The following is a 24,373-nucleotide window of genomic DNA, read 5'->3' as shown; positions in this document are numbered from 1 at the left end:
TGAAATTCAACACAAGCTTTGTGTGCGCACACCTTTGTGTGAGTAACCCCCCATCATCTTCCAGATGAGTTAAAATACTAATAAAGAACAACACAAGGAAAAGTTAGAATACAAAAATTCAGTGTATGTAAAAATGCACATGAGTATGAAGCTCTCTCTCTCTAGGGGCTGTTGGCTTTTATAAACATTAGTTGGTTAGTTGCAGCCCCAGGCCCTTTAAATTGCCACCAGAGCCCCCCTGCTGGAGCCCTGGGGTAGGGCTGCAGGACTCTGGGGGCTATTTAAAAAGTCCAGGGCTCCTGCTGCTTCTACCACCCTGGCCCTTTAAATAGCCCCCAGAGCCCTGTGCTGCTGCTACTACCCTGGTGGGGGGGGGGGGGGGGAGGGAGGTGCACTTACCTTACAGGGTGGGCTGGGGCTGGCTCTGACTCCCTCAGCCCTGCCCCTTCTGCCCTAGGCCCCGCCCCTTCCGGGGGCCAGAGCTGGCTTCAGTGTACCGGTAAGTCACTGGACTTACTTTCACCCCTGCCTAGAGTGTGGGTTAGGATCAGCAATCCTGGCCTGTGCTCACGCCACTAGATCGTGCTGCTCTCAATCTGTTGTTGCAGTCAGCTTCCAAAAGAGGTGTGAAGTTGTCCTTACTGGTCCAAAATACAGTGATCTTCACTGGCTGTGGATGTCATAGGACTCAACTGGGAGTGGGAGTTGGAGAAGTATAAGAACCTAGAGGGAAGGCCTTGTGCCATTGAATACAATGGCAGTCAATGGGAGTTCTCCCATTGTCTTCAATGGGGCCAGGATTTCACCCCTGTTTTTCATAGATGTGCCTTCACCTCCCATTAGTTTTAATTAGAGTTGGGAGTGGTCAGCATCTCTGGAGAACCAGGTTTTAAGCTTAAACTTTTTCCTGGTTATTTTGGTGCTTTTAGCAACACACGGTTCTGAAGTTGCTGGATTTTAAGAGTATATTTTCAGATCATCTTCAACTATGCTGGTATTTCTATACCATATACTCCTCTCCCCCTCTCCGCAAGGATAGATTTTCTGACAGTTTGGTTCCCCCTCACCCTCAATTAGGAGTGCTAAGCTATGTTGAGTTTTGACTCAGTATAGAACAAAATATTTGAAAAGGTATACCTAACAAGAAGGCTAACAAGGATTTGTGACTCCATAAGTAGTAATGAGCACCAGGGAAACAATATAAGGATTGGCATTTATGTTGCACTGGTTGTGGGAGTTTTTGTTGTTTCCTGTCTGTTTCTCAGTAGCATTTTTAGTAGTGGTTGTAAAATGACTGGCATTTATCTGATCTAGAAGTGACACACATTACTTCATTGTCATGGGGGTCAGTGGCAATTAGTCTCCAAAGACCAGCCAAACAGTGCTCCTGGGTACAATGGTTCGGTGGCAGGCTTTACGTTGATGGGCTGTGTTTTTATAGGGGGGCAACCTCATGAACAGTTTAGCAGCGTGTTGCAGCTTCACAGCCCTGAACAGAGCAGAAAAGGCCTTTTTCCTTTATTGGATAGAGGCATGCTCATATGCACATACCAGCATGTGCGTTAAAAGATAGTCACATGTTTCTTTAAGCAGGACAAGGCTAATGACTTGCAATTGTTTCCATCTTGATTTTTAGTGGCATTTTACAAAGTATATTCCAGAGATGATGTAACATATGATCCTAATATAATTAAGCCTAGCAAGAGTCATATATCTTAGTTATCCAGCAGTTATAGTACAGTAATGATGTACAAAGGTTAAGTTAACTATCAGGTCACCAGCTGTGTATAGCATAGCCTATTCAGCAGGAAGAGGATGTTGAATTGAACATACAAAGAGAGAGACTGTAGTAAACATAATGTCTTGAGGGCTGAGGAGCTGTCTTTTTCGGAGTATCGAGTAACGGTTGACCTCCATTTTGTTGGCCAACTTTGGAGAACTAGTTTTTAAATGATAGTGGGTGTTTGTTTTCAGGAGATGGTAATACCACCTCTGGCTCCTATTCATACCTGATGCACGTGAGACATAGGCCTTTCCTGTGGAAATCTATAGAATATAACTGAAGGGCCTAGAAGTAGTTAACACCAAGTTAGATTTTAGCCTATTTAATATTAATTTCAAATAAGATAGAGCCCAAGGGAAAAATCCATCAGATGAGGACTTTGGACATATGGTTTCCAGTTAGTTACTGATTTATGTATTTTCAGACAGGTGGGGGTATGATACTACTGGACGCACTTTAATGTAATTCCTCACAACCATGATATCTACAGAATGGGACTTTCCGCCAGATTGGTACCAGTTGTGCTGATTAATGTTGTCTACCTGTGTCTCTAAGCCACTGTTTCATATATTGCATCTCCTCATTTAGAGCTGGAAAATTTAAGTTGTTGCCTATTTATTTTTCCACTTTATAACATCTATTCAGAGACCCACACAAAGATCTAATCTGTATTAACCTATTGTCATTAACTCCTCTTAAATCTGCCCCTCCACAGCTCTTGTTAGAGATGGTGTGTGATAATCCTAGTTTTCTAGTTATTTTAAAATCAGCTCATCCTCTTGCATCACAATTCAGGCTACACATACTTAGGGTGAGGATGGGTGTTTAATTCAGGAGAGAGCATGTCCTTTCTGTAGAGTATTGTTATGATGAATATTTTAGTTTATTTAACCAAATGGTTTGCCCAAGGGGACACAGCCTACATAGTTTTATACAAAATATTGTATTTCCACAGGGAAAAGATCTTTGATACTAGATGCTATATAGTCTAGCAGACGATTGCATAATGAGATTCAATGGCTGGAAGTTGGTTAGAAAAATTCAGATGGGAAATAAGACGTACATTTTTAACAGTGAGATCAATTATCCATTGAAACAGAGTACAAAGGACTGTAGTAAATTCTCCACCAAGTGGAATTGTTAAATCAAAATTGGATATCTTTCTGAAACATATGGGATGGTTCCATTACAGGTAATCAAGCTTGATGCGGGAATCATTAGGTGACATTCTATGGCTTGTATTATGCAGAAAGTTACTCTAAATGATCATAATGGTACCTTAAAATTTATGAATTGCATGTTGATTAAATCTGTATGATGTCTAAATAAAACTACATTTATGAACTTGTCAGCCACAATAGAAACCTGAGAAAGATCATTTTCTGCAGTATGATTTGTGAGTACATTGTTACTTCTGTCATTCATACTATACATAAATAGTTTCCTATAGAGATAATGGATTATATTTCAGCAAGTCTCATCTAAAGATAGTGATGTAAAAACAAATGGGAAAACACAAAGGTTAATGGAATCCTCAACTATATTATTTCCATTACATTACTTAAGATTCACACTGCAATGTAAGTTACAGCCACTGTACTTTGTTTAAAAAATTAATACATAGGAGATTAGGATGGTTAGTTAACATTTGTTGCCCCATATATTTATTTATATAGCGCCACAGGTGGAAACAGACAGGAAGACAAAATCTCTGCAGCAAGGGGCTAACAATCAAAGGGCCTGGATTCTGTCCCCTTTCCTTAGCAGAGAGTAGCACTTTTCCCTTACAAGTGGGCCCATTGCCAATGAGTAAGTACTACTCAGCATGGGGGAATAGTGCAGAATCAATCCCTCAATGAGATATAGGCACTAAACATTTTCCCCCTAAACAGAAAAAAAAAAAAGTGGACCAGGTGCCAGAGTGGGAGCAGATAGCATCAGAGAGATAATGGGTGATGGAATGCTAAAGAGGTAGGAGTGAATTTTAAGAAGGGATCTGACAGATGATGGCTGTTCAAATGTAAAAGCTGGTTTGAACTAAGTTCTGGTCTTGCTTCTGTGTTGGTTTTTTTGGTGGGGGGAAGCACATGCTTCAGCGGAGCTTTTGCCAGCTGTCAGCTTGTTTCCACATATACAATAACTACATCCTGGGATTGTGACTGCATTTAAATGAGACTTCCTTTGATTTGGCATAATTATTCAAGTGGTTTTAGTTTTCTTTTTCCTCACAGTGTGATGTAATTTCACTTCCAAGCATCAGTGTGTAGTCAATACTCAAGTGCTCAGATACTACAGAGAGGAGTGCCACAAGTGCCCATGAGAACATCATAAAAGTAGGATAAATAAATTAATGCAACTATTTTTGTATAGTGTCCCTTATACACATCAGTTTTAATCTTATATAACTAAGCATGTTTGCAGTGCCATTTGATTGCAGCTTTAGTATCACTTCCATACTTGACTTTCCTTTCTAAGTTTATCTCACTGTTGGTTGTAAGTGTCTGAAAAAAGGGGGTTTATACTCCAAGTGCTGACATGATGAGTACTGTGTATAGCAACAGGGTTATGTGGCTAATGTTGTAGACTACTGTTGGAAAGATATTTGTCACTATAGATTTTGCTTGTCATATGCAGAGATGACATGCAGATCTCCCCTTTGAAAGATTGTCATTCTGAGATCCATCCACCCACAAAAACCACAAACATGCTGCTTTACTCAAATCTTTACTTTAACCACTACTTTGTGATGCAAAACTGGTGGAGTTTTTGGTACTTTTTGTTTAAAATGAAATCTTTGTAGGGGTTTTCCAGCATCTTTGCTATTTGCTAAAAACAAATCAGCATTGTACTATGGCATGGGACAAGAACACAGTTCAGTTTACTTTTAGACATGTTTGACATTTATTAAATTACAATATTGAGTCTGAAGAAAGGTGGACAAGGTAGTTAAAAATATCAGACTCAAAGATCTCTCACCTCCTTGCAATATTTAGCACTTATTTCACCAATACTCCACAAATGTGAAGCTGACATTTGTATTTGCACTATTTCTACTCTAAGAATCATGATAGGATGATATCAGTCATATCTTTAAAAGATTAACAACATGGTTATTTCATTTGTAAATGCAAATACTTGATAAGCATTAAGGTTGTACAGTTAAGCACGTAAAAGTCAGGAAATACACAAGTTAAGGTGTCTACACTGCAGAGTTTAGGAAACCAGTCCCATGATGATCAAAACAGTCTCATTTTAAAAAATAAATTCAATGTTAGAATCTTCAGAGTTTCCGTATGTCATACTGCCGCAGCTACTTTGAATGACCATTTTGGACATTTTTGCAGGTGATACATTGTATGCATTAGTCTTTTAATGTACCATTTTAGGCATGTTACAAGTGTCTGGAAAAATTAAAGAATTGTTAGTAGGACCATGGAACAGAGAAAACACAAGGCAGTGTCTTCAGATGCTTATCTTTTAAACGTAAAAGGAAAAGTACTCCAAATAAGTTTCTCTTGTTCAAAAATACAATAGGCAATTTTAAAAAAACCTATTAAGTATGTGTGTAGGAGCATTTCCCAGTCTTGGAGACAAGTTGAATTGTTATGTGGAGCTATATTATGACTTGACTGACAAAGTATCAATCAAGACTCCATTATATAACAAGGTATCCATCACACAAGCTCTATTGAGAGTCCCTGCAGTGAGCACACAAACCGTAATCCAAGTTTCTTTGTCCTGTTCTGTGCCAATTTGCTGTAAAATGATGACTAGTCTAGACTGTCTTTGTAGCAATCATAGGACCACTGCATTACAACTATATTTTCTAAACATTTTTGCATTGTCTTGATTAGCATGTCACCTGCTTCATTAGTGAAGAAAATTCTCAACCAGCAATTCAGCCATTGATGCAAAGTGAAAAATAAGTGGAGATACCTCACCTCTATAACTTTCCATTATTAGTAAAACTAGCAGATTCTTTGTTCCTCTTCAGGAGAACATGTTCAGGTTAGCCACAGACAAAGTTATTTTAAGACAAATTATTATACCCCCAAACTTTAAAAGAGGGGAATCTCATTTTAAAAGTCCTACGAATCTGAGAAATGTGGTGTACATATAGGACTGGGAGGCAGATTAGAACTTGAGAGTTCTTAATTCTTTAACTAACTACCCACTGTAAGCTGTATCAAGTCACTTACTTTTCAGCTATGGAAAGTGAGGTAGAGAGATTAAGACTTGCCTCTCACGGGGGTTGAGGGGAGTAGGTTGCACCTTCTTCTTGGTTTCCCCTCATTAAGTTGTTCACACCCAAACAAAATGGAACGCGTATAAAACTAGTCAAGCTATTTCTCCTATAGATTGAGTGGGGCGAGACTTTTTTTTTTTGTTTGAAAAATATTTAGGAGGTACTTAGAAAATCTGGTGTCATCTAATGTCCTAAATAAAATAGATATAAACTGCTAAAGAAATATTTAAAGTTTTAAACAGCATCTCCCTTCTCTCTTCCCCAATTACCTACCAGTCAGGAGATGGAAACGAAGTTGTGGGGCTCATATTATTTACTCATTGAGGAAAAACATAGGCTTGGCTTTATACACATTAAGAAGGAAGGCAGAGTCTCTGTCCTTTACTTCTGTACTCACATTAGGGCTGTGGTTTGGCAGTAGTAGTTTTGTTCCTGGAAGTTACCTTTTGCTGTTAAGTTATTCCACTAAGTTAAAAAAAAATTACATACCAACTCCACACCTTTTTCCAGGATTTCATATACCGGATAATAGTTCATTTCAGATCTGTCTTTAGGAAGGGTTATCATACGGTTAGAAAAATTTTCACGAGCTAGACAGTAAATCTCATATGTCTTCTAATGTATAGACGTGTAAGTGTCTTGAAGTTGTCACTCCCCCCTTGGATCCCAACACTGAATCCCAGATTAAAGATATGATCAAGCATCTTGGGTTTAAAGCATTGATGGCACCTGTTTTTAGAGCTGGAGGAATTTTTCCTTATCATTTACAGTCCATGATATGCAAATAGTGCTTTAGGTCTTCTCTAGTAAGTTGCCCAATCAGCTTTTGTTGGATACAAAAGATTAACAGCACATAAATGTTGCACTTAAAGGTTCTCAATTTGTCTCTGTATGAAGTTCAAGTAGGCATGATCTGAAAAATTTGAATCAGGAGTTGGAATCCCCTTAAACTTGGCTGTGATTGGAGCTGGGAGGTTTTTTTGGTCCCATTTCTATTATTTATTTGTACTGTGGTAATGCCTAGAAGCCCCAGTCATTGTTATGGCCAGGATCCAGCACCACTGAAGTAAATGGGAGCTTTGCCATTGACATCAAGGTGGGGAGCTTTTCCCTTCTGTTTTTTTCCCCCACACGGGAGAAGTGTGAGAATAAGGAACACAAGAGACACAGAAATTCGGGAGAGGAAGACTAACTTGATTCTTTCATTGATTGATTCAGTGGCGATGTGGGGGGAGAATGACAAATATTACTGGATGGAATATCCACTAGAGCAATAAATAACCAAAGTACCAAAAGACTTGGTGCATACCAAGTGCTCATTTGCAAAACTAAACATTAAAAGAAAATAGGTGACAGTGTTAATTTTTTGGGGGGAGGGGAGAATGAAGGGCAGAAAGTAAAACGAAGCTGTTGGTATTCTTGAGAAATCAAAAAAAATTCAAGTCATAAAAATATTTCTGGTTATAGTGGTATTAATCAGGATTCCCTCCCCCCCGTTCATTGCAAATGATATTTCATTATGACTTTGAGCAGTGGTTCCTACCCTTTGCAGACAACTGTATCTTTTTACCACATTGAGAACTTATTAATCGTACCACAGCAAGTTCCTGCTGCCTCCCAGTCAAGTGTGTGCACTCTGATCTGTAGTGATTGCTCTTGAGAGCACTGTGCTTGGGTTTGGAGTGTGTTTTAAGCTCTGTTGCAGGTTTCAGCTTGCACGGGGTGGACAGAACAATTGCTGGGACATAGGCTCCCTATCCTTGCTCTGATGAAGAGCCTCTGAGTAAAGGCATCTATCATAAAACCTTGAGAACCATCCCTAGAGAGATTTATAGAACATTGTAGCTTCCACTGTCAAAGGCCAATTATTTGCTCTGTTAATAAAAGATCACCCCCTCAATGGCTCATTTCAGCATTCTAAGAACATTCTTACCTTTTAAAGTATTCTAGCTACCCAATTGTGTGGTTTTCATGTAGAGGAATGTTAGCTTAATAAAAGGAACATGGATTAGGATAGCAGGTTTAACTAATACAATTCCATGGGAAGGGAACAAACTACCAGCAGTCTGTCAATCGTACAGTATTATTCTGCATGATTTATTTAAATATTTCTATTTATGCATTTACAAACTTTCATAGCTTTTCATCCATAACTCTGCTGTTGTTTTAGACACTATTGCAGAGGAATTTTAGCTATTGTAAAAGGAGGTCCATGTACAAAACTAGGTGACAGATATAAAAAAAGAGGTTCCTTTCAGATTTTTCATACCAGGAACAAAAGTGACCAAATGGAGGGAAAACAAACTCAACCCCAAACAAGAGGCTCTTTCATAAGTACTACCTATGTCAGTGCTCAACTACAAGTCCTAAAATAGGATAGTTCATACTTCAATGCTGCAATGCATGTTTGTTAATACTCCTGGATGGGAATGTGCGTCTCTAATGAACAAACCAAAAAAGAAAAGGCTACATGGGGAATGTTAAGTTCAGAAACCATCATTTATGGGTTCTAAATGGTATGGCACAAAACTAAGAAATTACACTGATTTACCAGCAGTGTATTTTCATCCCAAACTTAATTTTGCATAAAAAGTTCCCTTTAAGAAATTTGTTGAATTGTTTGAAAACTAACATTTGAGATTCTGGGCCCCCCTGTATTTAAGAAATAAATCACTTGAAACACCCCTCATAATCTGGAGACTTCCAAAGAACATTTAAGAACCAATTTTTTTTTTTTTTTTTAAGTTTATACCAATTTAACAGCTCAGATTCCCTGGGAGGAAGAGGCAGCCAGATATGGCATTTCAGGATATTTACATGCATGGTACAAAAATGCCCAGGGGTCTCAAACACCAGGAATACAGTTTGGCAGCACCCTCATTTACAGCTGTAATTTTAAACTATTTATTACATTGGACTAACACACCAGATTCAAAGATGTGCACTCCCTTTAGGATGTTCAGGAGTTACCAGTATATTGTGATTGCATATTTAATATTGCACAATTGTATAAAAACATAAATACTAGCTATTCTCGTTTTTAAATACAAAATACAAGTCACATACTTTAGTCAATCCTTTTCAAGTGCAATTCAAGGGGTCTCGATGGTCCTTCCAATAAAAGGCAATTTTCATACTTTTGGCACAAGTATTACCCCCATCACATGCCAACAAGATCTAATTACAATACATATGCCCAGATTTTTATAGTAGCAGTCATATACATACATATAAAAACAGGGTATTTACAAAATGAACTAATCATACATAGAAGCAGCCTTAGTGGTTGAATCTGAACTCTTGTTTAGCATTATTCATGGTGTTTTGAGAGGGATATGCGACCCTTTTGATTTATGCTGGTTGCTGTGGGTTCACATTCACGGGAGGAGGATGACCTAGGAGACCAATACGCTGTTTCTGCTTCCTCTGTTCTGTCATCTGGAAAATTAAAAAGTTTGTTCATTAGACCGAGACACTTCCTGTACGTCAGCTCACAGAATGAACCATTGGTGTATTTGTGGTTAGGGTTTATTCTGAAATCCACTTTCTACAAATAATGCACTTCCGGCTGCTATGCCAAACATGAATAGATTAAAAAGGCAATCATAGCCCCTGTTTTGTGAACCCAGCAGGGATATCTGTGAACCTGCTCATGTGACTAAGTATTCAGAGATGACAGATGCTGTTTTGCAAGAAAAATGTTATATGAAGGGCCACATTACTGGCACGAAAAAACCTAGATGGTAGCTTTCAAAAACTTCTTGTGTCGATAATTCTCTGTAGACTTCCCACTATTTCCACAATCTATTTGGGGAAAGTAGGGGTACTGTATGTTGGGAGAATCCATCTCAGTCTGGAAATATCTGTTTGTGGAAATTCATTTCAATATCCCAGCTCTTGGGTAACAAGAATGCAAACATCCCTCCTGATTTGCCAAAGCCCAGATATCAGGCAATAATGCAAAATAAGGGACACAGGAGCAAAACTACATATTTTTCCACAAAACGTTTTCTGTAACCTCAGTCCCAAAATTCTGGATGTTTGCCGATAATAATTTACATCAAATGTAATACCACCACAAATTTGAGACGGAAGAAGGTATATGATCTAAAGAGTGACACTCCTAATAGAGAAGCATATCCCTTCATTATTGTGATGCAGAGCACTGCAAAGCAGCCATCATCCATGTTTCTTTGCATTCAGCCTCTCCCAATACCTTGTTAGAAATCTGCTAAGGTCTGAAAGTCTGAGAGAACGAACACACCAATTTAATCAGTAACACTGGCATTTCTGTAATCCCCATCATTCTAGTATATGAGTATTTCATGAACATTAATGAATTTAGCCTCACATCACCCCTGTGAAATAGGTAAGAATCTCCATTTTACAGAAACTGAAGCAGAAAGAGATATAGGGTGCGTTTACACGGCAATTAAAAACCCGCAGCTGGCTGTGTCAGCTGACTTGGGCTCGCAGGATTCGAGTTCAGGCCAAACATCTACACTGCAATTAAACAGACCCCTTAGCCTGAGCCCTGCAAGCTGCCATGGGCCAGCTGTGGATTTTTAATTGCAGTGTAGACAAACTCGGAGGGCTTGATTTTCAAAGGTGCTGAGATGTAAGTGCTCAGCACTTCTGAACAGCAGGCCTGAAGAGACTTGCCCAAAGCCACACAGGATATCTTTGGCAGAGAGTAGAACTCAGGCTCCCCAACTCTAGTCGATTCTTCCTTTGATAACATAGGTACTGTTCAGCCTCCATCACATTACCATCACAATGGCTGCAAATTCCAAGACTTACATAAAAGTGCTGAGACCCAACCTTCTTACTGCTTACCCCCCAGGGCATTACTTGGTCAACACACAAAAAGGCCACAATCTTGTTCCATTTTTATTGCTGCTTCCCCTGGATTGAGCATACTGAGACTTAATACAAATAAATGGAGCCAGGCTACCATGCATCTGTCAATTTAGAATTTTTTAATCAATACTCCTGTTCTGTTTTCGGAGTTACTTTAATATAATAAACATTTACATTGAAGAGCAAGTTGTAAGAAACCAGTCTCTAGATATTGCTCTGACTACCAAAATTTAGCATCCGAACCAGGTACAGCTTATACAATAATTTTTCATTAAAAAGTTGAGCTACAATGTGAATTTCCACCATTTTTCATATCCTATGAATTGTTATTGGCCCTTGTTTTGGCTTGGAATTCATTTGAACCAAATAGTGCTTTTTCTATAATATCTATATTCATGCAAGGACCTAAGGTTACTAATCAGTGTAATTCTTCGTTTTTGGGACATTTCACTCCAAATACTGACTAACTTAATTGATAGGGAGAGTAAATCAATGCCAAGATAACAGATAGCCTGTTTGCATTTTCAGCTCTCCACCAGTAAACACACTTGAACAGAGCTACATAAAATCTATATGTTCAGAGACTGAATAAATTCCCCCTTTCTAAGGTCAGGAATTGAATAATTAAGTTTGGAGTTTGGCATGGCAAGATGAATCAACCAGACTGGATTGCCGTGAACAATCTTCGGAATGATCCTTTTACTACCACCTTTCATTAGAGGACTGAAAAGCATTTTAAACACCATTAATTAATCTAATCCACCTCCATGATGTACATATCTGTAAATATGCTCCTTTAACCAATGGGTAAAGATCTCCATCTTACTTTCATGGAAGGACACAGATTCAAATGGAGCTGAATCATGTTGTGTCTTTCTCAACGTCACACCAAAGGAGTGGAGCAGCACCCAAGCCCTAGTTCAGTTCCCCTATTCTAACCCCTAGATTTCCTAATGCTATATGGGATTTGAAATTGGTGTTATTTTTGAAAATATAATTAACTACTTAATACGAACAGAGAAAACCTATTTGTAGGTTTTATTTCCATTATTCTGTTATTTCCACTGGACAAATTAATAAAACATATGCTTTCAGAGGGGGCAAGGTTTTGAGTAGCAATTGGATTCAAACAATTAGATATGAAGGAGGCACACAAAATGGTAAAATAATGAGGAAAGGATAGCAGTTGACAAACAGAATGCTAAATTTTGATATAAGTTTAGTTAACAAGAGGAATTTAGTTTTTTAAGAAAGCATAAGCTGACTAAATGCAAGTGGAAAACAAAATGATACCTAGATGCAGAATCACATTGTTCTAGTATGGCGTTTGGAAGCGTCAAAGACCCCATGGAGCAATTTTTGTCTTGATCACCACACTTAACTGGAGAGTGAGTTACTTTTGTAGCTTGTTGCTTTAATGCCTTTTGGAAGTGCTTCATACTCATTTACAGTAATGAATTAAAAATGGTCAGATTTTCATTTGTTCCTGGTGCATTTTTATTTTATTTCAAAGGCATTTTCAAAGTGGACACACAGAATTTCAGTTTTAATGACCGTCATAATCCCCAGAAACTTGTAGGATCACTCAGATCACAAAGCAAATGAATGAAAGATTTGCCCTTTATTTGATTCAGAACAATCCCTGAGCTAGCTCCTCTTCCTGGAGACAGTTCTTCCTAATATGATGGAGAGATGTACTGGTTTCGTCTCATAATTGGAGCATCCTGCAACTTAAGCAGGGTTATCTCAGTGACAGTACTTAGGGGAATTCCTAAGAGCTATCACATTAATGAAGCTGGTTTCCTCTTCTGCCTTTGCAGTGAAGTAGCTATCTAAAAGCTCATTTTCACAAAGTACAAGGGAAGATTCTTAGTGCTTGGGCAGTGGAAAGTTGCAAGCTTTAGAAATAAATACATTTGGGGCATGATCCAAGGCCTGATTGAAATTGATGGAAAGAATCCTATTGACTGCAGTGGGTATGAGTCAGACCCTCTAACAGGAAGACCTACATCACGTGTTTAAGATAATTGTTTCCAGGCAAAGTGGCATGACAGCTACCCAATGAGTATATTAAGGCATAAATTAGAGAGGATTTGGTTTGGAGAGAAACATTAAGAAAGTAGCAAAATCCTGGAGCTCCAGATAAGATTATTGCAATTATAGAAGCTATTTATGAAGACTTCTGCAGTGCCATAATTGGTGAAAAATTAAGCAACTGGGTCAAGTCAAAGTGTGGTGTAAGACAAGGGGGCGTGGAATCACCATCACTTTTCATCATGTTCTTAAACTGGACACTAAATGTTAGACCAGTTGCAGGACGGGAGATTGGATGATCTAGAGTTAAATTTGTAAACCTATGCAGATGATGATGTGCAACTGGCAGACACATTTGAACTAATAATATTCTTTGCTACCTTGGAAAACTGTTGCAGTCGACTTGAACAATAAATGCTCAGACGAAAAAGTGGTTGCATCTTGGAAAAGGGATAATAAATAAAGTGTTGATAGAGAACAAGTAGAATCTTATGTGTACCTAGGAAGTTTGATCAGTGCCAATGGTTCCATCAAACACAAGGTTAAAAGGAGATGTGACTTAGCTACAAAATTATGGACTGATAAAAATATACATTTGGCACCAAGTGAAAATTTATTAGACTACTGTATTAAGAGTATTACTGTATGGCAATACATTCAAAAGCATCTGGCAGTCTGGATTTGACCCAGGGTCCACCTATTGACTACCCATCACCACCAGAGGAGCAGAGCACAGAGCGGAAAAAAAGGACGACAAGCATCTCAGCCAGTACCCTCTTGCAAAGACTAACTACTTTATCAATGTAAATTTACTAACACAGAGAACACACTCATGATAGTAGATTCCTTTGCTGGGTTTTCCTATCCTGCTTGCACAGTGTTCTACTTTGAAACTACAAAGCAAGTATATAATAAAATAGTTCCATTAAAAACCAGCAACATTTTAATTCGCTTCCTACTCTGTGCTCAAATACATATGTTTTTCCTACCCAGCCTGCTGGCAAGAGTATGTCCCATGCACCATAAAACCTTCAGTTGTAACTCTAGCTGCAGTACATGGAGACCTGAACAACAGGAATTTTGCCAGTTAGGAAGACTGTATAAAAGCATGGTGCAGGTTATAGATTTGTGCCAGGCAGGTAGTATATCTCCGGAAGGATAACATTCTATTTCTAATATAGATTAGGTTTGGATTATAATAGTTGCTTCCTGCAGCATGGGGCATCTCATTTAATTCAAAGTGGAACTAATCCCAGTTTAAAATGGGAATCACGATAATAGAAACATCCCTAGGAAGAGGCTCAGTGGCAACAACCAATCAGTTTAATATTGGAGAAAGTTGTCAACCATTTTACAGTAGGAAAAAAATCAAAAGCTGAAGAGATAATAAGCCAAATTCAGTGACTACTTGTGGCCTGTGTAACTCCATCAACTGCTCTGGGATTCCAGGAGGTGCAAGTTAGCAAAGAATTTTACCCAATGCATACATCTATAAATTCAATTAATTAAGGTGTCGGCGTGTTCTTCTGGTTCAGGTAATTTTGTGCCATCTAAAATTTCAGACAAGCCACAGCATTTCTCCCTTTATCTTCAGTTGGATACTTCAAGCACAAAATGGCACTTGGGCTTCCTTGGGGAGGCCCATCTCTGAGATGAATATGGTCCAAAAGAACCTCCCCCAAGCTGCTTCTGCTGTTAATAGTAAATAGTAAAGAAGCACCTATGATTGACCGTACTGATCTCATGACTGCAGTGGCTCCAGGTGGTACCTCCCAAAAACATGGATTTTTGCCATGTGGGCCAAGATCTCCCATTTGTAGGCCTACAGGAAGTGCAGTGTAAAAAGGGAAGAGACACTGTCTAAATAATTATTTAAAGGATTCTTTGAGGGTCTCTGTCCATTTAAACAGAGGAAAATGGGAACAGAGAACCAAGAACTATGTTGCTTGGGACACTCCTTCAGTTTCTCTTCACAGGGATGTTGCTGTTGAAAACCAAATAAAAGCTATTTTAGGGCAATATTCAGAAGTAGAGAGTAAATGATCAGGCTGCCTTTTTGGATGCCTGTGGTTAAGTGCTGGAGCTGCCTTCTTTGCTGTCACACACTTATGGATAGCGTAGCCACAAGTACCTCTAGTACGTAACAATAAGAGAGTGGTCACTAGGTTGCATAAGAGTTTGCAGCTATTTCTGCATATTTTGGGATTTAGCAGCGTTCAGACTTCCAACAAAACACACACACACACACACACACACACACGACCAGAATACAATAAAATCCACTATAGTAAAAATTTCATGAAGGGTAACTTTCTGTACAACTTGCATTTCACCTTGGGATGTCATCCGTAATAAAATATTCATTGTTTGCCAGGCCACACAATCACAGGAAAGAGTAATGTTTCTAAAAGAAATATAACCTTAAATGTTTAAGAACCATTGCAATAACTAGGTAAAGGAAGGATCTAGAACAGGGGTGGGCAAACTTTTTGGCCCAAGGGCCACATCTGGGTGGGGAAATTGCATGCAGGGCTATGAATGTAGGGCTGGGGCAGGGGGTTGGGGTGCGGGAGGGAGTACGGTGTAGGAAGGGGCTCAGGGCGCAGGAGGGGTGTGGGATGTACGAGGGGACTCAGGGCAAGGGGTTGGGGTGCAGGAGGGGGCGCGGCTGGGGGTGCGGAGTGCAGCAGGGAGCTCAGGGCAGAGGGCTGGGGTGCAGGAGGGATGCAGGGTGTACAAGGGGGCTCAGGGCAAGGGGTTGGAGTGCAGGAGGGGTGTGGGCTCAGGCCCAGCGCCGCTTACCTGGAGCGGCTCCGGAGTGGCAGCATGGCTAAGACAGGCCCTGGCCCCGCGCCACTCCTGGAAGCGGCTGGCACCACGTCCCTGCAGCCCCTGGGGGAGGGAGGGCAGAGGGCTCCGTGCGCTGCGAGTACCTCCCCTGAAGCTCCCATTGGCTGCGGTTCCCCATTCCCGACCAATGGGAGCTGTGGAATGCGGTGCCTGGAGATGAGGGCAGCATGCGGAGCCCTCTGCCCTCCACTCCCCCGGGGGCCACAGGGACCTGGTGCCGGCCGCTTCTGGGAGCAGCATGGGGCCCGTGGCACCACGGAGATGGCAATCCTGCGGGCCGGATCCAAAGCCCTGATGGGCCAGATCCAGCCCACAGGCCGTAATGTGTCCACCCCTGATCTAGAACAAAAGTTAACATTCAAATCCTCGAGTTCTCACTGCAGTGTTACTGCCAATTAGAAGTCAGAGTATTACAACAAAGTTTGCTGAGTAACACTGACTCAAAACTGAAGTTGCAGTGGGTAATCTTTACTATACAAGGCAATGGGCAGTATCGTACAAGATATTTTCATGATTTAGGGGGACTGATCTATACTCTGAGGGTAAGAAATCATTATATACACAGTTCACAATATGAATTTGATTTGGTTTTTCAGACTTTTACTTTTCAAAAGATGGGTACATTGGAAAATGTTTAGTTCTCCACAAGCCGGTTGGCTGTATGACTGGAATTTGGATTGGTGATTCTTCTAAACTAGCTAGTTCATTGTGGCAGCAGTGAACAAAGAGTTCTGCACATTGTTTATATAGTCAGTTAAATTGTAAACATCCAGTTCCCCATACAGATTAATCCAGATTTTACAAAACTCTTTAATCCAAAATGCCTTTCTATCCCCAGCTTTACAGCAAGTGATTGTATATTCCCCTAATTTTCCAAATGTTCTGGGAGGCCCCAGTATTCTCCATCTAACTGAAGTTTATCGGTAGCTAATCCACCTCACTGCAACTGTGTTTTGCTAGAACTTCCTTACCTGATCTTTAAGCTCCGACAGCTGGCCAGAGAGGTTGGTGACCAGCTTCATGGTAGATTCTAGCTTTTCCTGCAAGTTCCTGAGTTCATTCTGTTCTCCTTCAGAATCGCTGCTTACAAGGGACATGGCGCGCATCCTAGGGAACCAATCAAGGTTTCTTTCCTGGAATTCAGACACAAGAACATGATTATTGCTAGGACAACTCTGTGCATGTGTGGCTGTGGGTGTGAAAAATCTTCAGTCACAAGCTCTTAATAGTTCAAACTTTCAGTTTTATTTGCACCCTGTTGGGAAGTTTCTAGAACTGCCTCACCACAGAGTTTTATCACTGGAAAGACAGGACAGCACTGCAGGTTTTAATAGCTACTGAAGAGTAAGAGGGATAAAGGTTTTGTAGCCTATGTTTCTCCTTTCCTGCCAATGTACTCCTTCACCCTTAAAAGCAGGTATATTCCACCATAATATACGAGTCCTCTACTACAGTGCTTCAAAGTCGGGCCGCCGCTTGTTCAGAGAAGGGTGGCCAGCACGTCCCTTGGCCCGCGCCGCTTCCCACAGCCCCCATTGGCCTGGGACGGCGAACCACGGCCAATGGGAGCCGCGATCGGCCGAACCTGCGGACGCGGCAGGTAAACAAACCATCCCGGACCACCAGGGGCTTTCCCTGAACAAGCGGCGGACCGGCTTTAAGAAGTGCTGCTCTACTACAAACTTGCCATAGTTATTACTTGAAGATGCATTAACCATTGTTAGAAATCAGCTGTCAGAATTCCGGAGCCCACTGACATCCAGCGTCCCATCCACAGATATACAGGGGTTCTTCCTTGAACTGCTAAAACTGAACTCTAAATTGGCTGCTTAATCCAAACCTGCTTCACAAGGGAAAAATAAAGAATTTAAATACTGCTTTGCAAAGACATCCATAGTACATTCTTTTGGCTTCCTTATTGCTACAATCTCCCATTATGAGAGACACCTTTTCAAAGCGCATAGTCAAGATGAACATGCTAGATGTGGCCTTGAATGGTCGTGTTTGAGAATTAGGGCTGTTTTGTCAAAACTGTTTATTTGACAGGAAAAAAATGACTTATCACAAAGTGCTTGCTTTCTGGAGAAAACACCCAAATACTGCCCCAACTGACAATCAAAACATTTTGGTTGAAATTTTTTGCAATATAAGCAATGAGGGTGTAATTTGATCACTAGGGAAAAGGGAGGTGGTCTGCGGGATCAGAAATAGGTAGAAAAACTGATCCAAGAGAGAGAGACAGGATGAGAGTGTTGCCAACTCTCACAATTTTATCATAAGTCTTGTGATACTTGGTGGTTTTCTTAAAGCCCCAACTCCTGGAGGCAGGTAAATAACACAAGAATTTCGGGTTTCACTTACAAAAAAAAAAAAAAAATCTCTAGTCCTCATAATTGTGGAGAAGGACTGAAAACGTGACAGACAGCAAATAAAAGAATCCAAAATGTATCATTTTTGCAAAATATCATGAGTTTGGGGGATATGGCATTTTAACACTTGGGGTTGACGGTACTGGTATTAAGAGATACCACTGCCTGTTGTGTGACCTTGGGCAAGTCACGTCACCTCTGTGCCTCAGTTTCCCCTCAATGTAAAAGGGGATAATACTATTGATTCCATTTGTACAGTGCTTTGAGATCTGTGGATGAAGCGCACTATATAAGAGCCGTGTACTATTAGTAATTATTATGAAAAGTTTAAAAATCTCTGCTAAGGGTTAACGGGCTATGTAGGAATTTTGTTTATGGAGGTATTTTTACCACAAGACGGTATGTACCACATGTTGCCAATCAATTTTAGATAGCTTAATCACTTCACTGCTGCTTCATTATACACAGCTTGTATGTCTGGCCAACACTCAAAGTTTATCTGGTAACATCCCGCTGTAACTGAACTGAAATGCCCAGTCAAATAACAAGTCTGGCTGAAGGGATGGGCAGGTATCAAGCAGGGAAGGATTAAAGGGACAAAATAATGCAGTAAAGCAGTGGTTCTCAAACTTTTGTACTGGTGATCCCTTTCGCATTGAAAGCCTCTGAGTGTGACCCCCGTTATAAATTAAAAACACTTTTTTATATATTTAACACCATTATAAATGCTGGAGGCAAAGTGGGGTTTGGGATGGAGGCTGACAGCTCGCGACCCCCCCATGCAAGAACCTCGTGACCTGCTGAGGGGTCCCGACCCCCAGTTTGAGAACCCCTGCAGTAAAGCATAGTGATTGCAAGTTGGATTGGCCCTTTCACTTACACCCCCCCAAACACCTTTTTTTAACCCAATGTAATTGTCTAGACTCCTTTACTAAAATAAAGAGCTAAAGGCATAATAGCCAATACTTGTACATACATACATAGTTATAATCCCCTCAATTCTACCTTAAGAGAAAACAGAATGAGTTTAATTTTGTTTTTAAAAACACAACCAGCACCACAAAAAGAAGCAAGGGAATAAGGACAGTTTCATCTAGAATTTTGCCCCAATTTCTTTGCTTTTCTTTTTTAAACAAAAACACTAAAACCTTAAAACTAAGACGACGAAAAATGAATCAAAAACAAAAAGGGGAATATTAAAAGGCCATTTGCTGACAAGCCTGCTGGGTCTGTAAGTACTGCAGTCTATCCCTGTGTCACGGATCCCCAAGCCTGTGAGAGTCTCCCAGCAGGATCCCGTTCGCACAGAAAAATTCTATTCAAGGTTGAAGAAAAGCTTTATCGTGATGATCTAGTTTCTGTTGAACTTTAAGCAAAGCACCAAGTCTCTTTAAAGACATAGCCTTACGTCTTTTGGTGACAAGTTTTGCTATTGTTTTAAATACACTAAGTGAGCCATAGACTTGAAGCTCCACTCCTAATCTGTTTCCCTGCCTCCACGCCCCCCCACCCGTTACTACTGGCATCCTGCATACCAATGTTGTTATGTACTGTCTGCTGTGGTCCTCCTACAAGCCGAAGCATCACGATCCTGGCTATGCAGTCAGCTCCCTCTTCCCGTCACAGTAGCAGCTTCCTCTGTTTAAACAGACGAACTAACTAAAGCCACTGACGGAAGTTGGCTAACCACAATGCTGGGTTTCAGATTAGCTCTTTTCTAGGTAAAGTTGGAAAAGTCCCTGTAAAACAAGTATCATTACAATCTCAGACATGGGGGCGATGTTGACCAGCCTCTTAAAATGTCCATGATTGGAAATGGTAAAAAAAAAAAAAAAAAAAAAAAGAGGAAGCTGTAGTGCATGATGCAGATGTAATGCATTCTGAGAAGTGGTTGCTTTTCCCTGCTTCCACTGAAAGTCTGTTCTAAGAAAGGTTTCTAACGCAACCTCAGTTAAAAACATATCCAATGGTTAAAATGGGCAGAAAGAAGGTACCCTTTGATAAATTAAAGATGGAGTAACCATGTTCCTCAAGAATCATGTTTTCCAAAGGAAGCACGATATAGAGGCACAGAAATCTGGGTTCTAGCCTCAGGTCTGCCACTGGTGTGCCATGTGGCCTTGGGGAAGTCATTACTACTACTCTGGGCCTCTATTTACTCATCTGAATATTGGGCATAAGACCTACTCACCTCCTAGGGCTATTGTGAGGGTTAATTCAATTCGGTTTGTCAAGCAAATTGCATTACTATAGCCTTCTGTCTGAAGGTTTCCAAGAAGTGCAAAAGCAAAATATCTGAAATTCTGCAGCATGCCATTTCAAAAATTATGCCCATAAAATAGATGGGTACATTACAAAGTGCTTTGAAAATGAAAAGCACGATGCGTGTGTTTTTTGTGGGGTGAGAGGGTTTCTTTCTCCACCTCACATCAAGCTAACTTTTTTTCCTTCAGTAATGGGCTAGATGCAACTCCCTCCACTTGGAGTTCACATTGTCTACCTTTTCAAAAATGGGAGGAATGTGCCCTCCATTTCTTTAGACTTAGTTTTTTAATGCCATTAGTCTGTTTTCACAGACAGGCTAACTTTTCATTGTTCCTGTAGGTTTCTAATTAGCTACCTTTTCCGTTCACATGAAGAAAGCAACTACAGAGATCTCAATATATGGACACCATTCCCAGAGGCAGAGTAAGACAGCACTTGAATATAAAATAATGACTACTGCTGTATCTTCAAAACAGTCCAAAGGCTGACAATTGTGGTCACAGGTGAGAATTTCATTACAGACAAACACTATCCAGTTTTAATAATCATGATGAAAGGCTGCTGTAAGATTGCCCAAAGGAGGTTCCCTTGTTCCTTCGGGAAATTACAGCACCACCCTTTCCGTTAACCTAGTTCTAGTTGTTTTGTTGTAAATTATTTAAGTAAACCAGGACGCATTATATGTGTAGAGGACAATTTCCTGGTGCAAGTGCTGGAGGAACGAACTAGGGGCAGAGCTCTTCTAGACCTGCTGCTCACAAACTGGGAAGAATTAGTAGGGGAAGCAAAAGTGGATGGGAACCTGGGAGACAGTGACCATCAGATGGTCGAGTTCAGGATCCTGACACAAGGAAGAAAGGAGAGCAGCAGAATACGGACCTGGACTTCAGAAAAGCAGACTTTGACTCCCTCAGGGAACTGATAGGCAGGATCCCCTCGGAGAATAACATGAGGGGGAAAGGAGTCCAGGAGAGCTGGCTGTATTTTAAAGAATCCTTATTGAGGTTGCAGGAAAAAAACATCCCAATGTGTAGAAAGAACAGTAGATATGGCAGGCGACCAGCTTGGCTTAACAGTGAAATCCTTGCTGACCTTAAACGCAAAAAAGCTTACAAGAAGTGGAAGACTGGACAAATGACCAGGGAGGAGTATAAAAATATTGCTCAGGCATGCAGGAGTGAAATCAGGAAGGCCAAATCACACTTGGAGTTGCAGCCAGCAAGAGATGTTAAGAGTAACAAGAAAGGTTTCTTCAGGTATGTTAGCAACAAGAAGAAAGTCAAGAAAAGTGTGGGCCCCTTACCGAATGAGGGAGGCAACCTAGTAACAGAGGATGTGGAAAAAGCTAATGTACTCAATGATTTTTTTGCCTCTGTCTTCACGAACAAGGTCAGCTCCCAGATTGCTGCACTGGGCAGCACAGTATGGGGATAAGGTGACCAGCCCTCTGTGGAGAAAGAACTATTTCATTCGGTTCGGGACTATTTAGAAAAACTGGACAAGCACAAGTCCATGGGGCCGGATGCGCTGCATCAGAGGGTGCTAAAGGAATTGGCAGATGTGATTGCAGAGCCATTGGCCATTATCTTTGAAAACTCATGGCGATCGGGGGAGGTCCCGGATGACTGGAAAAAGGCTAAAGTAGTGCCCATCTTTAAAAAAGGGAAGAAGGAGGATCCAGGGAACTATAGGCCAGTCAGCCTCACCTCAGTCCCTGGAAAAATCATGGAGCAGGTCCTCAAGGAATCAATTCTGAAGCACTTAGAGGAAAGTGGATCAGGAAAGTGGAGAGGAAAGTGATCAAGAACAGTCAGCATGGATTCACCAAGGGCAAGTCATGCCTGACTAACCTAATTGCCTTCTATGAGGAGATAACTGGGTCTGTGGATAAGGGGAAAGCAGTGGATGTGTTATTCCTTGACTTTAGCAAAGCTTTTGATACAGTCTCCCACAGTATTCTTGCCAGCAAGTTAAAGAAGTATGGGCTGGATGAATGGACTGTAAGGTGGATAGAAAGCTGGCTAGATTGTCGGGCTCAACGGGTAGTGATCAACGGCTCCATGTCTAGTTGGCAGCCGGTTTCAAGTGGAGTGCCCCAGGGGTCGGTCCTGGGGCCGGTTTTGTTCAATATCTTCATTAATGATCTGGAGGATGGCGTGGACTGCACTCTCAGCAAGTTTGCAGATGACACTAAACTGGGAGGAGTGGTAGATATGCTGGAGGGTAGGGACAGGATATAGAGGGACCTAGACAAATTAGAGGATTGGGCCAAAAGAAACCTGATGAGGTTCAACAAAGACAAGTGCAGAGGACGGAAGAATCCCATGCACTGTTACAGACTAGGGACCGAATGGCTAGGAAGCATTAGGACGGAAGAATCCCATGCACTGTTACAGACTAGGGACCGAATGGCTAGGAAGCAGTTCTGCAGTAAAGGACCTAGGGGTTACAGTGGTTGAGAAGCTGGATATGAGTCAACAGTATGCCCTTGTTGCCAAGAAGGCTAACGGCATTTTGGGCTGTATAAGTAGGGGCATTGCCAGCAGATCGAGGGACGTGATCGTTCCCCTCTATTCGACATTGGTGAGGCCTCATCTGGAGTACTGTGTCCAGTTTTGGGCCCCACACTACAAGAAGGATGGGGAAAAATTGGAAAGAGTCCAGTGGAGGGCAACAAAAATGATTAGGGGGCTGGAGCACATAAGTTATGAGGAGAGGCTGAGGGAACTGGGATTGTTTAGTCTGCAGAAGAGAAGAATGAGGGGGGATTTGATAGCTGCTTTCAATTACCTGAAAGGGGGTTCCAAAGAGGATGGATCTAGACTTTTCTCAGTGGTACCTGATGACAGAACATGGAGTAATGGTCTCAAGTTGCAGTTGGGGAGGTTTAGGTTGGATATTAGGAAAAACTTTTTCACTAGGAGGGTGGTGAAGCTCTGGAATGGGTTACCTAGGGAGGTGGTGGAATCTCCTTCCTTAGAGGTTAAGGTCAGGCTTGACAAAACCCTGGCTGGGATGATTTAGTTGGGAATTGGTCCTGCTTTGAGCAGGGGTTTGGACTAGATGACCTCCTGAGGTCCCTTCCAACCCTGATATTCTATGATTCTATGATTAACAGCTGGGCTGGATGGAAGAATTAATTGTTCAAAGATTGTGCAAACGGTTGCCCTTGGATGATCACGTTAGAACAATGATCATCAATGTGCTAATAGTAATGAAACCCACCTAGTTCTTGTGAAATATATCTAGTGAGAGAGACCAGCCGGTCTCTGAAGTGATGCTGGGTCAAGTGGTATATGGTCATTTTGTGGATGGGAGGAAGTGGTATTGGTGACTCAGCAGGTTGCTTTCTAACCTCAGATTTAGGCTTGTAGGAGGAGCACTACAAATAGCAGGCCACATCCTCAGTTGGTGTGCATCCCCAGCAGAGGATCTAGCCCAATAGACTTTGAACCAGTGCCTCAACAGAGCATTAGGTACTGTGCTGCCAAATTTGTAAATGGGATATAAAACAGATATGGTCATTAAAATCCATGGCACTATTCCCAACAATAGGGATGTTAGTCCTGGAGTTCTGGACAAATTCCCAATTGGGTAGCTTATTTGTCTTACCTAAATTCTCCCACTGGTTTCAAATTCAATATACCGTTATTCTTCCTCACTTTCTCCTGAGCGCTTGTTAAAACACTCACCTTTAAAGAGTTGCTGCCAACTTTCCCTGAGGTGGCTGCATGTCAGCACTAGAAGATGTTGCTCCTGTATAGAACACACACCCGGTCTGCAAAGTGCTTTGGGGTCCATCAGTGTTTGGGGTATTACACAAAAACTTAACCCTTTACATTGACTTGAATTTAGGCTTCCCCCCTCCTTCCCCTCACATCGCTTTTCCTGTCAAAGGATGGGCACGTATTTGGCAGACGTGAAACACTGGGTTTATTGTTTGAGATGTTAAAGCATGACAATCTC

The 24,373-nt window shown here is 41.1% G+C and overlaps 1 protein-coding gene across 3 annotated transcripts in view; it reads right to left on the bottom strand.

Moving 5' to 3' along the window:
• Positions 1–8,105: 8,105 nt before the first annotated feature.
• The window catches only part of ITPR1 (inositol 1,4,5-trisphosphate receptor type 1), a 246,665-nt gene continuing 230,397 nt past the window's right edge, over positions 8,106–24,373 (bottom strand). For all 3 annotated transcript variants that reach the window (XM_054034479.1, XM_054034481.1, XM_054034482.1), the window contains 2 exons: positions 16,745–16,906; positions 8,106–9,467 (listed from right to left, as the gene is read on the bottom strand). In XM_054034479.1, coding sequence (XP_053890454.1) covers positions 9,381–9,467; positions 16,745–16,906 — 249 coding nt within the window. In that variant the 3' untranslated portion in view covers positions 8,106–9,380. The remainder of the gene's footprint in view (positions 9,468–16,744; positions 16,907–24,373) is intronic.

The sequence above is a fragment of the Malaclemys terrapin genome, chromosome 7, assembly GCF_027887155.1.
Source record: "Malaclemys terrapin pileata isolate rMalTer1 chromosome 7, rMalTer1.hap1, whole genome shotgun sequence".
Taxonomy (NCBI): domain Eukaryota; kingdom Metazoa; phylum Chordata; order Testudines; family Emydidae; genus Malaclemys; species Malaclemys terrapin.
The sequence above is the reverse complement of the archived record's forward strand: the minus strand, read 5'-3'. Positions and strand labels throughout refer to the sequence as shown.